We start from the raw sequence: 19239 nt of genomic DNA, 5'->3' as shown, positions 1-19239 counted from the left end.
AAGGGAAGAGAAAGTTTTCACCTCTCTTTCCTTTCACTTTCTCTCATTCCAAACAACCAAAACAATCCTCTCTCTTTCTACTCACTACAAAAAATCGCGTCCATTGCGGCGGTTTTATTACGGCGGTTTTTAAAACCGCCACTAAAAACGGTACATTGCGGCAGTTTTTTGAGCTGCCACTATTCACAGTTAATTGCGGCGGTATGAACCGCCAGTATTAACAACATCTTATGTGTGTAATATTATGGCATTTTGACCCGCCGGTATTCACATTTTACTTATCCTCTTTTCCCCCTCTTTTTTTGGAAAAATCCCTCCAATTTTTCTTCATTAATTCTTTATCCTTTTATTACTTTTCTTTATACCTTTTTGTATTTCTTTTATTCTTATTTTTCCAGAACTCTTTTCTTCTACTCCACAGATCTAGATATCAAACCCTTCTATACTATTTGTGTGCATCTCAAACCGTCGTACCCATTAATCGAACCACTTTTCCAGATCGAGCCCATTCCTTCTCAAACCCATTTTTCGGATCGAACTCATTAATCGACTGCAAACCCATCTATAACCAACGAATCTATTTTGAAGGTTTTTCTTCCTCTTCGTCAAATCTTCTCAAACACTCGATCTGGATAATCTATTTTGAAGTAGTTTTGCTTTTGTTGTCAGGTATTGCTGAAACCCTAGATTAATTTTTCACTAATAGCTAAATTTAACTAAATCTTTGTTTTTGAAGTTAAATTCAGGTTCATGAAGAGACACATCATCGCTGCTTAAATATTTGGACAGGTAAATTATTGATCTTTGTTCTTTTCGATTTTTTGTTGGTGATTTATTCCCTCTCTCTTTCTGGTTTTTTTTTGTTTGTTTTGGATTTGGAGAAAAAAATTGAAATTGATACTGATCTGGGTATTTTTTTTCTTTATTCTAGATTTGTTATCTCTTAAATAAAAAAAAAAGGAGTTTCTCCATTTGTCTGTTTCTAACCATATGTGCTGTCAGAGTTAGTTTAGATTGAAGCATGTTTTGAAGTTTTCAGTTGAAAAAATCGTTAGTTTTATGCAATATTAGATAAATGGGTTTTAATGAAATTCTCATGTGAGATTAATGGGTATTGTGATTAGTATGAGAAAATTAGGTTTTAATGAAATTCTCATGTTAAATTTGCTTAGTTCATAAATTAGCTTATTTGTGTTGCAGCAAGTAGTTATAGGGTTATAACGTCAAAAAAAAAAAATTGTAGTTACAGCCTACAGGGTTATAATGTTGTTGTGTGTTGCTGCCTTACATCTAATTGACATGTATTTACTAGTTTGAACAAGGTGTACTTAAATAGACCCACTTGAGCTGAATATAGAACCAAACACAACATATAATTTTCTGGGTTCTCTCACAACTCATGTTACTTGGTGATATTTGTATTGATTTTGGCACTGATATATTTCAGAAAGGTTTTTGTGAATGCTACATATTATGTTTCCTGTCCACTTTCAGTTACTGATTTCGAATGCATCCTGCCTGATGATTATCTAATAGAACCTGTTCATACTGTTTTCACAAGGATTCTTTTGCTTCCTATTATGTTGAAACTTATTGTTTTTCCTTTTCACGTTTACACAAATGAATGTAGAAAAGTTGATTTATATGGTTGGTTTTGTTCGAATTGACTACAAGAAATGAAAGATTATTGGCAAGTTTTTCCTAGCCCTTTATGTTTTAATTGTCAAAGTAGTTAATGTTGTTTTTATATGATCTGTAATTGATTTTGCTTAGTTCAGTGAACACTGCAGATCTCTGAAATTGTTAGCTTTAGTGTTTGGATTTTGATTTTTTGTTCTGTTTGTATCAGTTAATATTCTCCTGTGATGAAGTTCTTGTCAGCTTGTAAATATATTAGCTCATGTTTTTACTAGTTAGCATTTATAACCACTAGTTTAGTGCTTTATTTTTCCTCACTTCATAGCTACTACTTTAGTTCGTTCTATATTATACTCCCTCCGTTTCAAAATGAGTGTCGCTTTAGCCAATTGCACACAGATTAAGGAATTGAATAAAGTAGTCAAATGTCATAGCAATTTTACCAAATTATCCTAATCAACTATTGGTTTGTTTTTCATTAAAGAAAAAATAATACTTTGGAAGTAGTGTAACATAATATTAATTGAAGGGTACAATTGAAAAGAAAAAGTTATTATTGCATTGGAAACTGAGAGCGACATTCATTTTGAAACAATTTTTTTTAGCTAAAACGACACTCATTTTGAAACGGAGGGAGTACTTTTAATACTTTCCTTTATGCTCGTCCCATAGAAGTATAGAACTCCTTCAACTGTCAGCACCTCCGAAATTGCCGTGAGAAATCACAGTGAAGACTGTGCAGTAGGTATGAAATGTGTTCCTGATACCTTTATGAATTCCCTATATTATGCTATACCTTTATAATTTCTATTTTTCCATCAACATTTTCACTTGTTTTTCTTGTGTTGAACTTATCTAGTAGGTGACTATGTTTTATTATTTTGCCCATTGTTTCTACGAGAGAGCGGGGGGTCCATCAATTGGTAGTGATCGTTAAGGTATTGGTTATTTACCTCTTCTTGGAATTTGCTTTCTATTGGGTTTTGGATTTGCAATCTGAAGTGATTACAGTTAAAGTAATGTTTTGGCTATAACTAAAGTGATTATATTGTCATCATATTGATTATTTTAGAGTTTGTGTTCTATTTTGTTCCATACAACTTTGGTGTTTCTGTTCTATTAGTGTTGATATTGTTTAGGTCACCTGGTGCTAGAATTGATAACTTTATGTTCATCCCCCATTCATAGTATGTCAATATTTTTTTTGGTTATACATTTTGAAGCATCAGCAGCTCTTGAAATATACTATGGTGATTGTACTAACTATGGTGACTAGTTTTAATGCTTAGTAGTTTTGTGGGTGTCTCTTTAACTTGCAAGGGACTATTCCTTTATGAGGAATACAACTTTTTGCAAGAGGGTGGAGCAAGTATGAAGAGGTCGTTGGAAAGTTCAACTATAGTGCATGTATACAATATAAATTCAGTTACAGATTTTCATTAGTTATGTAATATCACAATTTATGTATGAAAATAATTAATATTACTAATTGTGTTATTTCAGTGCAATTTTCTGTTTTTTTTTTTATTTAATGAAATGACCATTACGGCAGTTCAAATTGCCACTATGTGCTACTTTTTTCCTTTAAAAATTGTATATTACGGCAGTTCAAACTGCCACTAATTTCAATTTTTTTTGTTGAAATATTGTACATTACGGCGGTTGAAACCGCCGTTTTACTCGATAAATTAGCCGCCGTTATCACCAACGCGTATTATGGCAGTTAACATGGCGGTTTGCACTAAACTGCCATTTTAAACTTTGTGGCAGCAAAAATTGCGGCAGTTTTGGGAACCGCCGGTTTCGTTAATAGCGGCGGCTAAAACTGCCGCAATAAGCCAAATTTAGCCGCCGGAAATAACGTGTTTTTTTGTAGTGACTCTTTTTCTTTCCTTAACCAATCTTTCCTTTCTCTTTCTTTCCTTTCACTTTCTTATGTCATCCAAACAATCCTTTATGTTTTAAAGTTGGTCTTCATGTAAGTTTGTTTATTTTATGAATGGTGTTGGAATCCTAGATATTGTGAGTGGTTTATGTAGTGGGGTGTTGACTGTTTGTATTGGGGTACTTTCGGCCTTAGTTTGTTTGTGTCTGGTTGGGATTGTGTTTGTTTGTGTCCTTTTTGTTTTGTTGTATCCAGTGTCCTGTCTGTTTCGGCTTGAGTGGATTTGGGTTTATTAATTTTATTTGCTCTTAAAAAAAACATGTATGATTTGTTTTTCAAGTTATTTTTATTTTTAAAGTATTGATGATCATCGGTGAATCAATAAAGACTCTATTTTTTGATCTCCAAATGATCGGTGTAATGTTTCATTTATGCAAAGTCCGTAAATTTGGTTTCAACCCATATGGTTGGGGGAATAGAAACTTCTCAATGATGAAGACCATCAAAATTCCTATGGCCTAAAGCTGTCCCACAAATCCTAATTGGTTTTCCATTTTTATATTGAAATATATTTTTAAAAAAATTATTTTTTTATATAAAAAAATATGTAAACTTTTTTTATGCAAAATCATCATAAAATATTATCGTTGATGAAAAAAGTAGGGTCAAGAAAACCCTTAGCCAGGGGCAGAAAAAAATTATATTTAGTTGTGGCTAAAAAAAATTCTCAATAGGAGGTCGTAAATTAAGGGCTTAGTAAGTTTTGAAACTCAGAAATTTGAGACTAATTCAAAAACTCTAATTATAAGATCCAGAAAACTAAGAAGTTTGTTTGAAATAATTTTCAACAACATCCTCTTCATGTAGCTGATTTTTATTCTAATTAATAACCATAATTTTTTTTGAGAGGATACATAATTATTATGTGTTTCTCCTCAAAAACATCGATACTATGAATATGAATGCAACTCTATGGGCAACGCCTTTAAATATATAGTGACATTATTTAAAACAAATAATGAATTAAAATTTAATTTTTTTTTTGAAAGGGAATTAAAATATTAACGTATTGTTGCAAAGTCAACTAGAAATATTTGTATATTGCATTGCATTTTAAAAAGTATTGTTTTCTCTATTTGAATATCAAGCTTTAGTTGAATTTCACTTTTTCTTCCAAAAGTCTCTTATGCCTTTTAAGTATAAATGTGACATTGTTTTGTTCGTCGTCTATGTACATCGTTGTTTGTATTTCTTGTCATGTTACGATGTTTGCTTGGTTTAGATTGCCATATCATGTTTGATCCATTACAAATCAAGTCAATGATTTTAATGTTGTCAACGTTACTGATATGGAAGAATGATTATTCGGGACGCAGGATAATGATCATATTTATAGGTTTATGTACTTTGTTGTTTTATGATATTACACAAATGTTGTGAGTTTTTCACAATACGACTTTTTTATTTCTAGCAAATTTGTATTGTATTAATGTAATTTCAATCAATTTGAATGAATAAATATCGTTTGTTTTCCTAAAAGAAAATATCGTTTGTTTTAATTTTGCGTTGTACTCTAATGCACAATGTCGGCCGCACATTATAGGCTTCTTTTTTTTTTTTGACAAATTTTTCTTTTCCCTACATTTATAGACTTTTTTTTTACTAAACATATTTATAGGTTTAAAGAAGATTTTTAAATGAGACTTTATCTTTTCATTAAAAAAAAGTGATATTATTTATGGTTAATACGTATTTACCCCATGTAATTTGGGCGAGTTCGGGTTTACCCCCTTGCAATTTTTTTTTTTTTTTTATATTCCAACTTTGAAAAATGAAGATTCTCCACAAAACACCCATGGCCCCATTTGACACACTCCAGGCGCTGACGTTGCACGCCACTGTGTAATTAATTTAATTTTTCATTGTTTTAAAACATGACATCTATGTAATGGTTTTACACATCATTAATTGATGTTAATATTAATAAAATAACAAAAAAGAAACTTAAAAATCTGAGAATTAGAAAAGAATTTTTCATATTTGGGGGTTTCATTTTCAACCCTAACATAGTAAAAACACTCAAAACTCTTCGAACCCTAACCCAATCAAATGCAAAATCAGAGAATCCAATCCAATCAAAGAAAGATTCGAAACCGTAACCCAGAATCAAACACTACTATACCTTTTTGATTTTTGAAACCTAGAAGATGATTTTTGAAACCAAGAACATACGAAGAACGCGAATAAGAAGAAGGTGGCGGTGAAAAAGATGAACATGAAGAACGAGAATGACATGAAGAACAAAGTATCGGTGAAAACGAAGGAAAACAGAGGAAATACGATCGTTGATTGTGGAAGGAAAACAAACAAAGAAGGAAGTGGCATCGCGTCGGAGGTAAACATCTTTTTTCTTCTGTATCTTTTTTCAATATTTGCATGAACAAATATTTGAATGTTATGGTTGTTGTGGTTCTGAAAATATGGCATAAACAGACATGTATTTGCATGTTATTTTGTCTTTTCGGGTTTTTTTTATTCCTAAATATGAAATGTGCATTTCTGATTGTGTGTGGGGTCCATATTAACACGTGTCTTGCTTTGATTTGTGTAAATTTGTTGGCAGAAAAATGTTTGTTCAACTGCATATTTCATCATGGTGGTGAGTTTGTTAGGGATGAAGTTTTGTTCTACAGAGGTGGGATCCAAACAAAACTATCTGATATTGACATAGAGAAATGGGGTATGGATGCTATTGATGAACTTGCAACTGGGTGGGGTTATGAGAAACAAGACTTTAGGGTTTGGGCTAGAGTTGATGGGAAAGATATTGAGTTTTTTCAAATTTATATTGATCATATTGCTGATGAGGTTGCTTATAGGGCTATGAGTGAGAAAGTTGATGGACATTTGTATTTAGAGCACAATGTACAAAATGTCATAGAAAGAGGTGAGTAAGTTAAAGAACCTATGTGTTTTGATATGAATGAGGGTATTGATGTTGAAGGTGGAAAGAATGAGTATAGTAGTGATGATGTGCAGTTGGATGACAACTAGAATGAGAGAGCTACTTGACTTGATGATGGGTTTGATGTTATTGAATCTGAAGAAGTCCCTACATAGAAATTAGTAATAGGCAATAGTTCATTAAAGGGAAGTAAGGGTAAAGGTAAGTGTCATATGAAGGAGGAAGATGTTGATTACTTAAGTGAGGAGTTAGAGAGATCAGATCCAGATGAATCTGACCATGCGAAAGGACCTAGGTATGAGAAGTTTAGAAAGGAGAAATTAAATAAGAAGTTTGAATTTAAGTTAGGTATGAAATTCAATTATCTAAAGGAGTTCAAGGATGAAAAAATTGAGTGGACCATATTTAATGGGTATGAAATTACCTTTGTGAAAAATGAGAGTTATGGGGTAAGGGTTGTCTCTAAGGGCAATTGTGGGTTTTTGGCTCTTTGTTCTAAAATGGGGGACATGCACCCTTATCAAATAAAGACTTTAGTGGGAAAGCACACTTGTCCTAGGGTTCTTGCAAACAGATATGCGAACAAAAGTTACAATCCAAGATGTCATTAATGACATAAGGAAGAATCACTCAATAGGAATAACAAAAGGCAGAGCACTGTAGGCTAAGCAGATAACACAAGATTATTGATAGGGATGCTGATAAGCAGTATGGCATGATATTTTTTGTTAAAACATATTTTAATATAAAAATGGAAAACCAATTAGGATTTGTGGGACAGCTTTAGGCCATATGAATTTTGATGGTCTTCATCATTGAGAGGTTTCTATTCCCCCAACTATATGGGTTGAAGCCAAATTTACGGACATGCATAAATGAACCATCACACTAATCATTTGGAGATTAAAAAATAGTCTTTATTGATTCACCGATGATCATCAATACTTTAAAAGTAAAAATAACTTAAAAAACAAAGCCTACATGTTTTTTTTTTAACAGCAAACAAAATTAATAAACCAAATCCACTCAAGCCGAGACGGACAGAACATTGGATACAACAAAACAACACAAACAACCAAACAAAATCCCAACCAGACACAATCAAACTAAGGCCGAAAGTACCCCAATACAAACAGTCAACACCCCACTACATAAACCACTCACAACACGCGAAAAATCACAATGCTATAATCTAGCTAGACAATATCTAGGATTCCAACACCATTCATAAAATAAACAAACATACATGAAGACCAACTTTAAAACATAAAGGAAAAGACATTAAAATCAAATGATAATGGAGAGAGTCCATATTATACAACAAAAGAGAAAATATATTCATAAGTTGAATTTCCCTGCTCTTTTGTTCCATTCATAACTCCACCTCCATTTCCAACCTCCTCTCAATCTTCGATTAGCATTCCTTTCATCTTTTGATCGACCTCCCTCAAATTCTCAGCAATAAAAGAGGACAAATCATTAAGAACAGGTTTGCTCATTAAATATCCATTAAATTCTGTGGTATGAATGAAATGATGAATGATATTGGTCATTTCCTGCTTTCTGGTTTCCTTCCTTTGTTTCATCAACTGCTCATAGACTTTCCCAATGCTTTGCCTCAAGAATACCTCTTGATCCACCATCTTTTTACTTTGTTCCAGTCCAGGCAAACTTCTGAACCTGGATATCACACTTCTAACCCCTGAATCTGATGGCCAAACTTGTACTTGAGGATTGTTTTGCTCGTAAATTATTGCACCAGCTTCTATTCCGCAAAGAGTGCTAATTTCATCAATCTTCTTCATAATTCCTATTAAAAATAAACATATCCATAAACATTATATAACCTATAGTAAAATTCCAAATTTATTAAATAAAAGTTAATTCACGAAATTTCACAATTATAAAATTATAATTTAAAAAATATATAAAAAACTGTTAACATCTGCTGATTCTATAAAAACAAAACTGTATGTATGATATGCAAAGAGAGGCTAAATGTAACCATTTTTCCTCTTTCTGAATGTCATCCTCCTCTTCGAGTCACATGTTATGTATGCTAGTTTCACCTTCCCTCTAGCCATGATAGTGAGGATCAGAAAACAAATTAAAAATTGTGAAAATGCTTTATGTTATGTTTTTCTTATTGCTCCTGTTGTGCTGCTTATATAGACAAATTTGAGATACATTAAAATATTTAAAAATATAATAATAAATATTTATTAAAAACAATACTATGATATTAAATATTGTAACAAAAAATATAATATTAAATACAAATTATAATCTTTAAATAAATTCGAAAATATTAAAGACCGTTTAATTCTATTGACTTATAAAAAAAATATTAAAAGAGACAATAAAAAAATATTAAATACAAATTATAATCTTTAATATAAATTTTATCTGGACACTGTACATATATATTAATAAATGTTTATTTATAATCTATTGACTTATTAAAAAATATTAAAAGAGACATTAATTTTTTTCAATTAAAAAATTAATACTATTTTTAAAAAAAATATTTAAATAGATCATTGACTAATTTATTTTTAAAATTAATAATATCTTTATATTCTTTATGTTTCCGCTTTCTTTTTCTTTATCTTTGAGGGTTTTGGTTTAGTCCCCTCTCTTGTATATATTTTTCCCCTTTTTATAATAATATTTGAGTTTGACGGAGTATGATGGGGGTTCATCGGGGTGTCAGCCTAGTTGGGATGTCATTGCTTCCCCATGATGCCTGTCATTTCTCCTAGTTTAGCGAAAAAAAATATATTTTTATATACTTAAAGTATTTTTGTAACAGTGACATATATTTTACACATTTTACAATTATTTTTAGTCAAATAATCTTGTGCCTACAAATTCATCTTTAAGGTGAATAAGTGGGGTGTCTTTGTTCAAACCTCTGTCCCGCTGCTAATATAAAATTCAATAATTGTTTTAGAAGAATATAAAATAATATAATTAAAAACTAACCTTGAACTCCAAGTTATACTTATTTTCTTTATCAGAAGACAATAGCAAAATGAGTTAAGATCCTTTATATTTGCTTTAAATAAAGGGTCTTGTTAACCGGTGTCCCTGGTGCATTGATTAAGGAATTCATGAATAGAAATTTTGTATTGGGAATATAAGATATTACTTTTGACCAAATAATTGTTACATCACTTATTTGTGAAAACTTTCTTCTTTTAGCATTCTCCTTAAATAAATGGACAATGTCATTTGATGAAAGATAGTTACAAAAAATATGTAGTGGGTCCCACCATTATTAATTATTTTTAAACTTCTTTGTGTCCGTATCTCTTCAAATGGAAGAAATGAATAGACTAATAAATGTACAGAACCACGATTTTACCATTGAATGGTAAAATCGTGATTCTGTAATTTTAATAGACAATTTAAATTCCATATTGGTTAATTATTAAAATATCGTTAGTGTCTTCTTTTAAATTGTTTGGACAATGGTTGGATGATTTTACTTTAGTTCTTCTTTTTTTGTGTATTGTAATTTTCTTGGCACATCCTGTGTTGAGATGAGCATCTTTTATCGTTTAATATAAGATAAGTTTCATTCTTCCTTGTTCAAAAAAATATATATTTTTACTTGAATAAAATAACTCATCATCCTAAAAATATGACTTTGAATAAAATATTTTTTTAAAACATCTAAGTACAAATAGCACCCAAAGTTGGAAAAATAACTCATTCCTTTTTTTTTTACTTGAATAAAATAACTCATATTCCTTTTTTTACTTGAGTAAAATAACTCATAATCCCAAAAATATGACTTTGATCTAGCTGTAAATACAACTTTTTTTTTAATGTCAAAATTTTATTAATAATCAAGTCTTTGCACAAGACGAATATGGACCGATGAATATAGGCGAAACACTAAAAAAAATGTATACATCGTACATCTTAAACATCAATAAAATGCAAACCTCTAATCAACATCCAAACCAAGCTAAACCCCCAGAAACGAACATAAACAAAAAGTTAAACTAAAATATCACAGCCGATCGTAAATAGCCACAAAAACAAAGTCCAAGCACCTATCTCCCATTACTCGCTCCAATGTCCATATTAATGTCATAAAAGCATTTGTTTACCTAGAAGTAGTTTTTGGTAATTTCGTAGGATCTCCTTGTACTTTCTATGCGTAGGTTGTTGTAATATCCCGCCTGTCAGTATCGGTATATTACCCGTTGATCGTGTCAGAGAAATTAAATTCATGGGAGATAAGTGTGATGGAAATATTCTATGAGATGTCAGCTTTTTACGGGAAAAGCATCAGAGTCGTATTTAACACGCTTGAGGCAAGGGCAATTTGGTAATTGCACACAAAAGGATATTTATATGTTATGGCCAAGAAATATCTCATTTTTTTCCCTTATCCCTTTCTCTCTCCAAAGTTGGTAAGACTTTCCCTCCTCTCTTCTTCCCTCACGCCATTCTTCTTCTTCTCACCTCCATCAAGTCTTCTAAACCTTCCTCTTTCATGGCAAGCTTCTAGGTCATGTTTCTTCATGATCTTTCAAGTTAAGGGGAAGTTTGTACCTTGTTGATTTCTCTACTTCTCTTCTCAAGAAGAAAACCAAGAGTTAGGGTTTGGATTGGTAGTGGTTACATTGAAGGGTTATGTATAAAGTTTCATCAAGAATGGTTTAGCTCCAACCTTTACAAAGTTTGAATACTCTCGGAAAGGATTTGCATGTTCTAGGGTTTGGATTATGCTCTCCCTTCACCTTGTTTCTTATGAGATGTGATCATGGAAGCAAGAGTTTGGTTATGGATCAAGAAGATAGGGCTTTGGTTGTGTGAGCATGGAAGTTTATGTTGAAGAATGTACCGAGGAATGGAGATTGAGGATGTGATGATGATGATGCTTGTGAGCTTTGGAATCAAGTGCAATCACTAGGTGAGTTCCATAGTTAGTTTTCCCACCCTTTTTGGGATTATGTTAAGCCTTGTTAATTAATATGAAACATATGATAATTCTAGGGTTTTAGGTATATGTTTAGTAACCCCTTTTTATGTCATGCTCCCAATACATGTGAATACTTGTTCCAAGACTACTTTGCAAGTTTATTTTGATCCATAGAGTCATGATATGCCTTGGAAAACTTTGTTTTGAGGATTTTGGGTCAAAAACATGTTTTGTGCAGGTGCTGGACTGTCATAACTTGCCACGGCGAGCTATTACTCGCCATGGCAAGCAAAATGGCCGTCCTGTAGGGTTGCTCGCAACCAACTCGCAATGGCGAGTAAATGCTACTCGCAATGGCGAGCTAGCCAACTCGCAATGGCGAGTAAAGCATGGTTGCTGCCCTGTTTTGCTCGTCTTGCCTAGATGTCGTGTTTTGGTTCGGCTTTCATTCATGTATGCTTTTATACATATAAACCCTTCAAAACAAGATTCCAAGGCATAGGTTTTTAAACGTTGTGTCGAAAGAAATTCAAGTATTTATTTATATTGGAAAGCATGACATATGAGAGAAGTGTTCGTTTCATGAATGGGGTAGTAAGTTATTAATTAAGCAAGGGAAAACTAGAGCCTCGACATAGTTGTCGAGAACGAGTTAGTTAGCAAGATTTCTAGAATGATAAGACGCGAAGTACGTTATCTTCGCACATGATTAAGTAAGATATAGCAAGCATGATAAGTTGTGGTTTGATTAGTTAATCTCTCCACCATGATTAAGAATAAACAAGTAAGAGTTTACCACTAATCGGTTCAATTAAGGTTCCGAGGTAAACAATCAAGTATGTACATGTTTAACTTATGTATACGACAAGACCATGACTTAATAAGTGTAGGTGGCATGTCTCTTGCTATCCACATTAGGGGGATACAAGGGGTTCTCATGATGAGAACGATTTAAGCCGTAAGGGACCCGCATGTCACTGAGTAATCAAGACGTAGGTGCTCGTGTCTCTTGTTATCCACGCCAGGGGGATACGGGAGGTTCTCGACCTAAGGGGAACGGTTTAAGCCGCAAGGGACCCGCACGACACCGAGGGAGTCCGATGTACGTACATCGGTCATGTATGGGATTGATCTCGGGGTTACTCCACCCGGGACTATCCGTAAAATGAATCAAGATAATAATTGTTTGTTCAACGCTAACCTAATGAATGAACTTAGCTACGATTATGTTTCTTATGATTATGTTATGAAATGCAAGATTTATTTCCATGCATGAATAAGTTCAAGATCAAGAGCATTAGATGCTATAGGACAAGTATAAGGCTTGAAATAGAGCAAGTACAGAACATGTTACCGATGACGATCTTAGGTTTCCCCTAATCGTCCGGTTTAGATCTATGTCATGATTATGTTAGCTTAGGCCTTGATACGTAAATCGTATACTTGGCAATGCGGTTTTAGATACCCCTTGACCGCCATGACATGTATAGGAAGTGGAACCTATAACAAGTAAGATAAGACTATGACGGCTCTAGTATGCACTACCGTCTAAGTATGCCAGTCTCCACACACGTATAATCAACCGGCAGGTTGTAATGTAGACACGTGGTGACCGTAGGTTTCCCTTGAGGTTGCCTATAGCCTAGGATTAGGTGGAACTCACTGAGACATTATGTCTCATCCCAATCCTTATTTGTTTCAGATAAGTAGGATATTTATGCATGTTCGGAGCCGGATGGATATTACTTCAAGGGTTCGTTCGTAAGCTGCAGGACGTTATGGACATTAAGGATGTATTTTTATGTATGGATGAATGTATTGTATTAAGTTTTGTACGAACGTGACTTGATGTAAATATTATTCATTCGGAAAATTTTTAAGTTGTATATTTTAATGCATCCAGTACTAATATTAACACACGTGCCGGACTTTCTAGATACGTCTGGTATGGGTGTTACAGTTGTGAAACCCTCTTGGCCGTGTGAATTACCTGTTTGGCCTGGCTTCGTTTTTAGATGTCAATATTGAGATGTTTTTCTTACCCTCCCTCCCTATTTTGAGATGTTTTTTAATGTAAGCTTTTATATATATAACTATTGCGTCATAAAGATGATAGTGAGAAGAATTAGATTACTTTTATATATATATGTATATATGGGTTACTCTCATTAATCAATCAATGAGGCATTATTTCCATTCATTAATTCATATTCATATTAATAACAACTAGAGTTGGATCCTTCCATGCATGCATTCCTCTTCAATAATAATTAAAATTCAGGAGAGGCTACTGAAACAAGGGAATGATATACGCAAGTTCTGAAGGTGAGAAAAACACAAGAAGGGGGGTTGAATTGTGTTTTGAAAAATTATTCGTTTCTCCTAAACTGAACACACTGGTCAGAAGCTAAGTGAGACAGCTTCTGAAGTGATAATCAGAATCTGAACGTAGCGGATAAAAAACAGAGAGAGAGAGAGAGAGAGAGAGAGAGAGAGAGAGAGAGAGAGAGAGAAGAAGAAGAAGAAAGACACAAAGCAATTATACTGGTTCCTTCCACAATCCGGAAGTAGTCCAGTCCCCCTTGCACTTCCAAGGAGAGTTCACTAAAATGTAATATCTGATTACAATTGCTCAAGCACATAGCAAGAGACTTCCTTTGCTCAAGCACACTTTGCAAGAGTCTTCCTATGCTCAAGAACACAATCAAGAGACTTCTATGCTCAAGCACAACTGTAAGAGACTTCTAAACAAACAAGATTACAAAGAAAAATGTTTGAAGTTGAACACTTGATATTCAATCAGAGGTGCTCACAATACAAATCAGATACGACTCTAAGACTTAAGAATTTATAGAATAAGACTTTGAGAAACAAAAATTCTAAGTGAATGCAGAACAATTTCAGCAGAGGTTTGACACTTGTATAATTGTTGAGAGTCTTTTGTTCCGCATTAGAGTACCAAAACTCTAAGTCTTCACTCCTTTATATAGAGGTGTGAAAGAGACGTTGTGAAATTGCCAGCACATCAAAAGAGTCGTTGTTGAAGCTTGATCTTTCACCAGTGATCTTTTGCCTGATTTGGTTGTTGTCCTATGAAGAACCAATTTGAAATCCATTCCCATTGTGAAGGAACATTTTTGCAGGCGTAGCCGTAGTCTGGAGCTGTTTTCTTGTCTTGTAGCGTGGACAACTGCAGAGTAGTGGGGAAGGTGGTTGTACAGTTCGTACATAGTACAATGTCAACACTTTTTGAAGATAAGCTTCCAATGCCTTCAAATCTTCATCAAAATGACCGTTGCGAAATTCCACTAGTCTTCCGTAGTGTTTTCGAATCCAATAGACAGCTTTTGGAGTGTTGATCCTTGAATCTTCAGCATGTGGTGATAATCAGCTTCCGATGAGCTTCAGCTTCTGATGAAGTCGCTTCTGAACTACCCGCTTCTGATGAACTTCTGCTTCTGATGACGTCAACATTCTTCAGGAGCACTTTGTCTTCAGGAGCACTTTTAGTCTTCAGGAGCACTTCTCTTCAGACGCTTTAAAGCTTCCTTTTCTTGATTCCTTAGCTCTCTTTTTGTTCTTCAGAACCTTTATATGATGTAAATTTTTAACTATGGTCCTGTACACTTGAACAAATATTAGCTAGTCCAATTTACAATTTTTAATACCTTGTTATCATCAAAACTCTTTAATGTTCATTGTTAAACACATTTTGTTCCAACAAGTTCTTTTTCCAGATTTACGTCGAAAAATTTATAAAGATGGTTTTCGATAGGACACTAGATGTGAGGAATTGGTTCACAAGATCCAATTCTTTTCATGGTTTTGGTTTTTCCGGAGTCAACTTAGTTCTCCTTGATTTCATTATGAGTGGGTGGTGGAACTTATCCTCTGTTGGAGCCGGTAGCTGTCTGTGTGTAGGGCTTGCTTGGGTGCCTTTGAGTGGGGTCTTGTGAGTTTGTCTTCTGATGAAGCCTAATTTAATGAGAAAGAATATCTAGATTTTGGGTAAACCATAATCATTCCTGAGACACATCAGGTAACTATAAAAATTGATGATTTTCGCAATTTTAAACATGTAGTGCAGAAAGAACGCTCATGTACTTGAAAACCTATGAGGTTGTAAAGGATAAGAGTTGTGGAGATAACACTTACTACAAAAGGAGATATCGTATTTACCCTATATTTATCCAAGACTCAGTAGAAAAGATTGAATATTCATGAAGCTAAAAGAACGGACATTAATTGGAATTTAAAGGACTTTCAAAATTTCATTTTTTTTAATGCTTTATTATTTAATTTATTATGTAAGTTTTGGTTTATTTCAATCCAATCTTGTTTTTTTTTTTTTTTTATATATACATAACTGTGCTGCTAGTGTTTGTTAGTGTTCTTAGGTTCCAACCTAGTTGAGATCTTGATGGTCGGTTTAGCATGTGTATTAAATTGTCGTTAACTAATAATATTTATAAAAGTTCGTATTTGTATGGATTGTTTGATAAATTTCAATTCGACAAATCAGTTGTACTCAGAAAGTATAAAATTGAGGGAATACATAGGCCATAAATTTGGTTTGCATTAAAGAAATAAAATCAATGTAAATAGAATGATTTGGTCGTTTTCGATTCACTTCTCTTTCACTATTTGGTGAGTCCACGAAGGTCTACAATTGCTTTCTTATCTTTTATATCTAATCCTAGCTGACATCCAACCCCTAATTCCAACCCTAAACCTAATTTTTTTTGGCTCCAATCAATTTCAGCCGTTAGATCATTATAATTAAGGGAGGTTAGCACATCAGCCGTTGATCAAATCTCTCCTTGAAAATTGATACACATCGCATAGGAAACAAAACGATAACAAAACACAACACACACGTTTCTTCTTCTTGCTCTCTTTCTCACTATGTTCTTTCACTGTTCCGACCTCTTCCTGCACCCTGGTCCTCTCAATCTCCAATTCCATCATCCCCATCGTTCTTCCACCCACCCGATCTGGTGACCATCGTCCTCCTCCACCCCGGTCCTTTCAATCTTCGCTCTGATCCTCTCCTTCGTCCTCCCACCGACCAGATCTGATGACATGCTCCGATCCTCCTCCACCACAGATTTGTCGACGACGACGATGGCTTCCGGCGGTGGCGGCAACTGTCATGGCAGACACAGTGAGAGAGGACTATTCTTTCCAACTTCACTGTTCCCTTTCCATGTCTCTCATCCAATCTTCTTCCTTCAATTAGCCAGCAAGCAATTGAGCCAAAGGAACCAATGTGTTTGGTAATCATCTTCTTTTGTGTATTTGATGTTCAATTTACTTCATCCAATTTTATTACTTTAGTAAATGTTGCACATAAGTTATACAAATTATTTATAGTATACAATTTTGCATAATATGATACATGTATTATGGTTAATTGGTGTCTATATTTGATTTTAGGGAATAAAATTTAGGACGTCCTAAAAAGTTGGTCTTTTGGTTGTTTAATTTGCATATATGCATCTAATATTGGCTCTCTGTTTTTTTAATCATTTAATGTTGCAGGTGTTTGAAATAAATGGTTATTTGCTATATGACTGAATTTCATTGAGACAATAATAGATGGAAAGTTTCCAGCTAGATTATGATTTGGTTCTGGAATAGGTTCTCTTATTCCATGGATTTTCTGCAAATCGCGCTCTGATCCTAGGTATTTTCTGTAGAGTTTAGATGAATTCCAAAAATTTAGTGTTTCTGTTAGTTCTGCATGTTGGTTGATTGAAAACCAAATCACTGTGTTTCTGAAAAAGTTTTATGTAATCATGTTTCATATGTGATAATGATAGATATCAGTTTAATCAAATTTGATTCTAAATATGAGCTGTGATTTGGCAACTATATGGTGTATAAACAAAATAGAGCAATTGGGTTTTTAGGTACTGCAGCTTTGAACCAACCAATCAATTGGGTTTTTGGATTGGGAGGATTCTCACCCCAATCTTCCGATTCTCCTCCATCGTTGCTCTTCTCCTCTCTCAACCGCCGATTTCGCTACTCCTCTCTCAATCGCTGATTTCGCTGCTTTTCTTCATCCTCATCTCCTCCAGTTCCGGCAACCTCACCGAAAACCGCTGCGAGAACAGTGAGTTGAGATAGTGAACATACCCTGAAGAGAATCACACATCAAATATAGTCATGAAATCATCTGCATCTCGATCTGGGTTGTATATCATTGTTTGTAGAATTTCCTTTGTTGTTGTGACGATTTGGTTTCGACCATTCAGGTAATGCAACTGAATAATTTATTTTTGTTTCGTTTTAACTCTATGAAATTATGTGACATTAGGTTTGATTGCATAGTTTAATTTTTAGTTATGGTGTTGTTTGTCTGCATTAGAGATTTTTCAAAACAGGTGAATTGGGAATGTGATGCTTTGGCTGTGGTTCATTCATTTGTTTTGACAGCTTACAAATTATGACAAGTGACAAAGTGTATTAAGTACGGGTCAAACCTGTGTTTTGGCAGCCACTAGAGATTTTTCAAAACATGAGAAATGGGAATGTGATGCTTTGGCAGTGCCCAATTCAGTATCATTTACAGTCACTCACATTGATGGATGTACTTTGCATTCTAATTGTTTGATAAAAGGATCATTAGAACTTAGTTGAGGTCTTCTCTGTGCATTTCTTAAATCATGACATGGAATAGATAATAGCTCCCATTATGCCTGTAATTTAAAACTTATTGTTTTTTCTCCTCCAATTTCTGAATTTAACAATGATGATGTACCATTGCAGGGTTCCTTGGCAAAATAAAGGCCATATTCGAAGGTTTTCTTTTGTCCTTTTATTTGTGGACTGGCCGGGTAAGTTCATTTCTGACTGCATTGATAGATTGAGCTGAGTTGTAGATAGGGTGGTTGAGCATGGTTGAGTCTATGACTATGATTCTTAATACTATGTTATTTCTATTCTTGATGAATAATGACCAAAGTCTTAAGTCACTCCTACATATCTTGACCTATTTTTACTTTTAGCATTTGAATATGTCAACATAAAATCACATTTTTTATCAGCTCTGCTTAGTGGGATAAACCTATATAAAATGGCAAGAATGACAATGCTTGGTTGCAGCCAACATACTGGATGTTTCTATAGCTAATGTTGATCTTGATATAGCTTGGGATCGTTTGGATAATTCCACAAGGTTTCCATTATTTTGATGTCGTCACACTGCATATCAAAGTTTCTTGCAATTATTTAGTTATCTTATATATTTGGCACCCTATATTATGTTTCTTTTAATAATCTAGAACTAAAGTTTTGGTCCACTGTATTCGGGTTTTGTTTTTTGTTTTTCAAGTGTGTTCTTTCCTTTATCTTAACAAGAGAATGATGTCTAACTTTTCAGGTGTGTCTGTGTTGTTGAATAGCGCGTACAAAAGGTTATGATGGAGTCATTGGTTGTGCAGTGTACTCAGAGAGATTATTTAACCAATCAAGGTACATGTAGTTACAATAATATTTTGAATTATACTTAAAGCTATAATTTCAAGTAGTTATTGGTGAGTGATGATATTAAATCCTTTATTCTTATTGAAATTGTTGAATAGCTACTGAGAAAAATTTAACAGTTTTCTTCAATGAGTTTACTATGTTGAGATTTTTTATATGTTGATGACAATAGATGTTGATTCATATTCTGTTAAAAAATAAATTCTTTTTTGAATTCACAGGTAGCTCTCTCTTTTAAGGTTCAACTCCTCCACTTATAAAAAAAAACTTAAAAGTGCTAATGTTTGAATTCATAGGTAGCTCTCTCTTTTAAGTTCCAAC

The 19239-nt window shown here is 33.6% G+C and overlaps 1 protein-coding gene and 2 long non-coding RNA genes across 5 annotated transcripts; 2 read left to right on the top strand and 1 right to left on the bottom strand.

Annotated features, from left to right (window-relative positions):
- Positions 1 to 104: 104 nt before the first annotated feature.
- Positions 105 to 2950, top strand: LOC146939231 (uncharacterized). Its single transcript, XR_015031591.1, has 4 exons — positions 105 to 669; positions 737 to 789; positions 2311 to 2383; positions 2498 to 2950. It is a non-coding gene; the product is annotated as an uncharacterized LOC146939231 (long non-coding RNA).
- A 4744-nt stretch (positions 2951 to 7694) lies between these two features.
- LOC146939230 (agamous-like MADS-box protein AGL80) lies at positions 7695 to 8668 on the bottom strand. The gene is made up of 2 exons (XM_085757923.1): positions 8494 to 8668; positions 7695 to 8298 (listed from the first exon to the last, which is right to left on the bottom strand). Exons 1-2 carry the CDS (start codon positions 8570 to 8572, stop codon positions 7892 to 7894), a joined length of 486 nt encoding a protein of 161 aa, XP_085614049.1. The 5' UTR covers positions 8573 to 8668; the 3' UTR covers positions 7695 to 7891.
- Positions 8669 to 17387: 8719 nt separating this feature from the next.
- Positions 17388 to 19225, top strand: LOC146939229 (uncharacterized). 3 transcript variants are annotated; one of them, XR_015031590.1, is made up of 5 exons: positions 17388 to 17687; positions 17801 to 18073; positions 18202 to 18269; positions 18815 to 18906; positions 19140 to 19225. It is a non-coding gene; the product is annotated as an uncharacterized LOC146939229 (long non-coding RNA). The 3 variants fall into 3 exon arrangements; XR_015031588.1 differs by lacking the exon at positions 19140 to 19225 and having other exon boundaries at positions 18815 to 18968; XR_015031589.1 differs by lacking the exons at positions 17801 to 18073; positions 19140 to 19225 and having other exon boundaries at positions 18815 to 18968.
- The last annotated feature ends 14 nt before the right edge of the window (positions 19226 to 19239 follow it).

This window comes from Medicago sativa, chromosome 3, assembly GCF_051527215.1.
Source record: "Medicago sativa cultivar Bolivia chromosome 3, Bolivia_mono, whole genome shotgun sequence".
Classification (NCBI taxonomy): Eukaryota; Viridiplantae; Streptophyta; class Magnoliopsida; order Fabales; family Fabaceae; genus Medicago; species Medicago sativa.
Note: the sequence above shows the minus strand (reverse complement) of the source record. Positions and strands in the feature narration are given on the sequence as shown.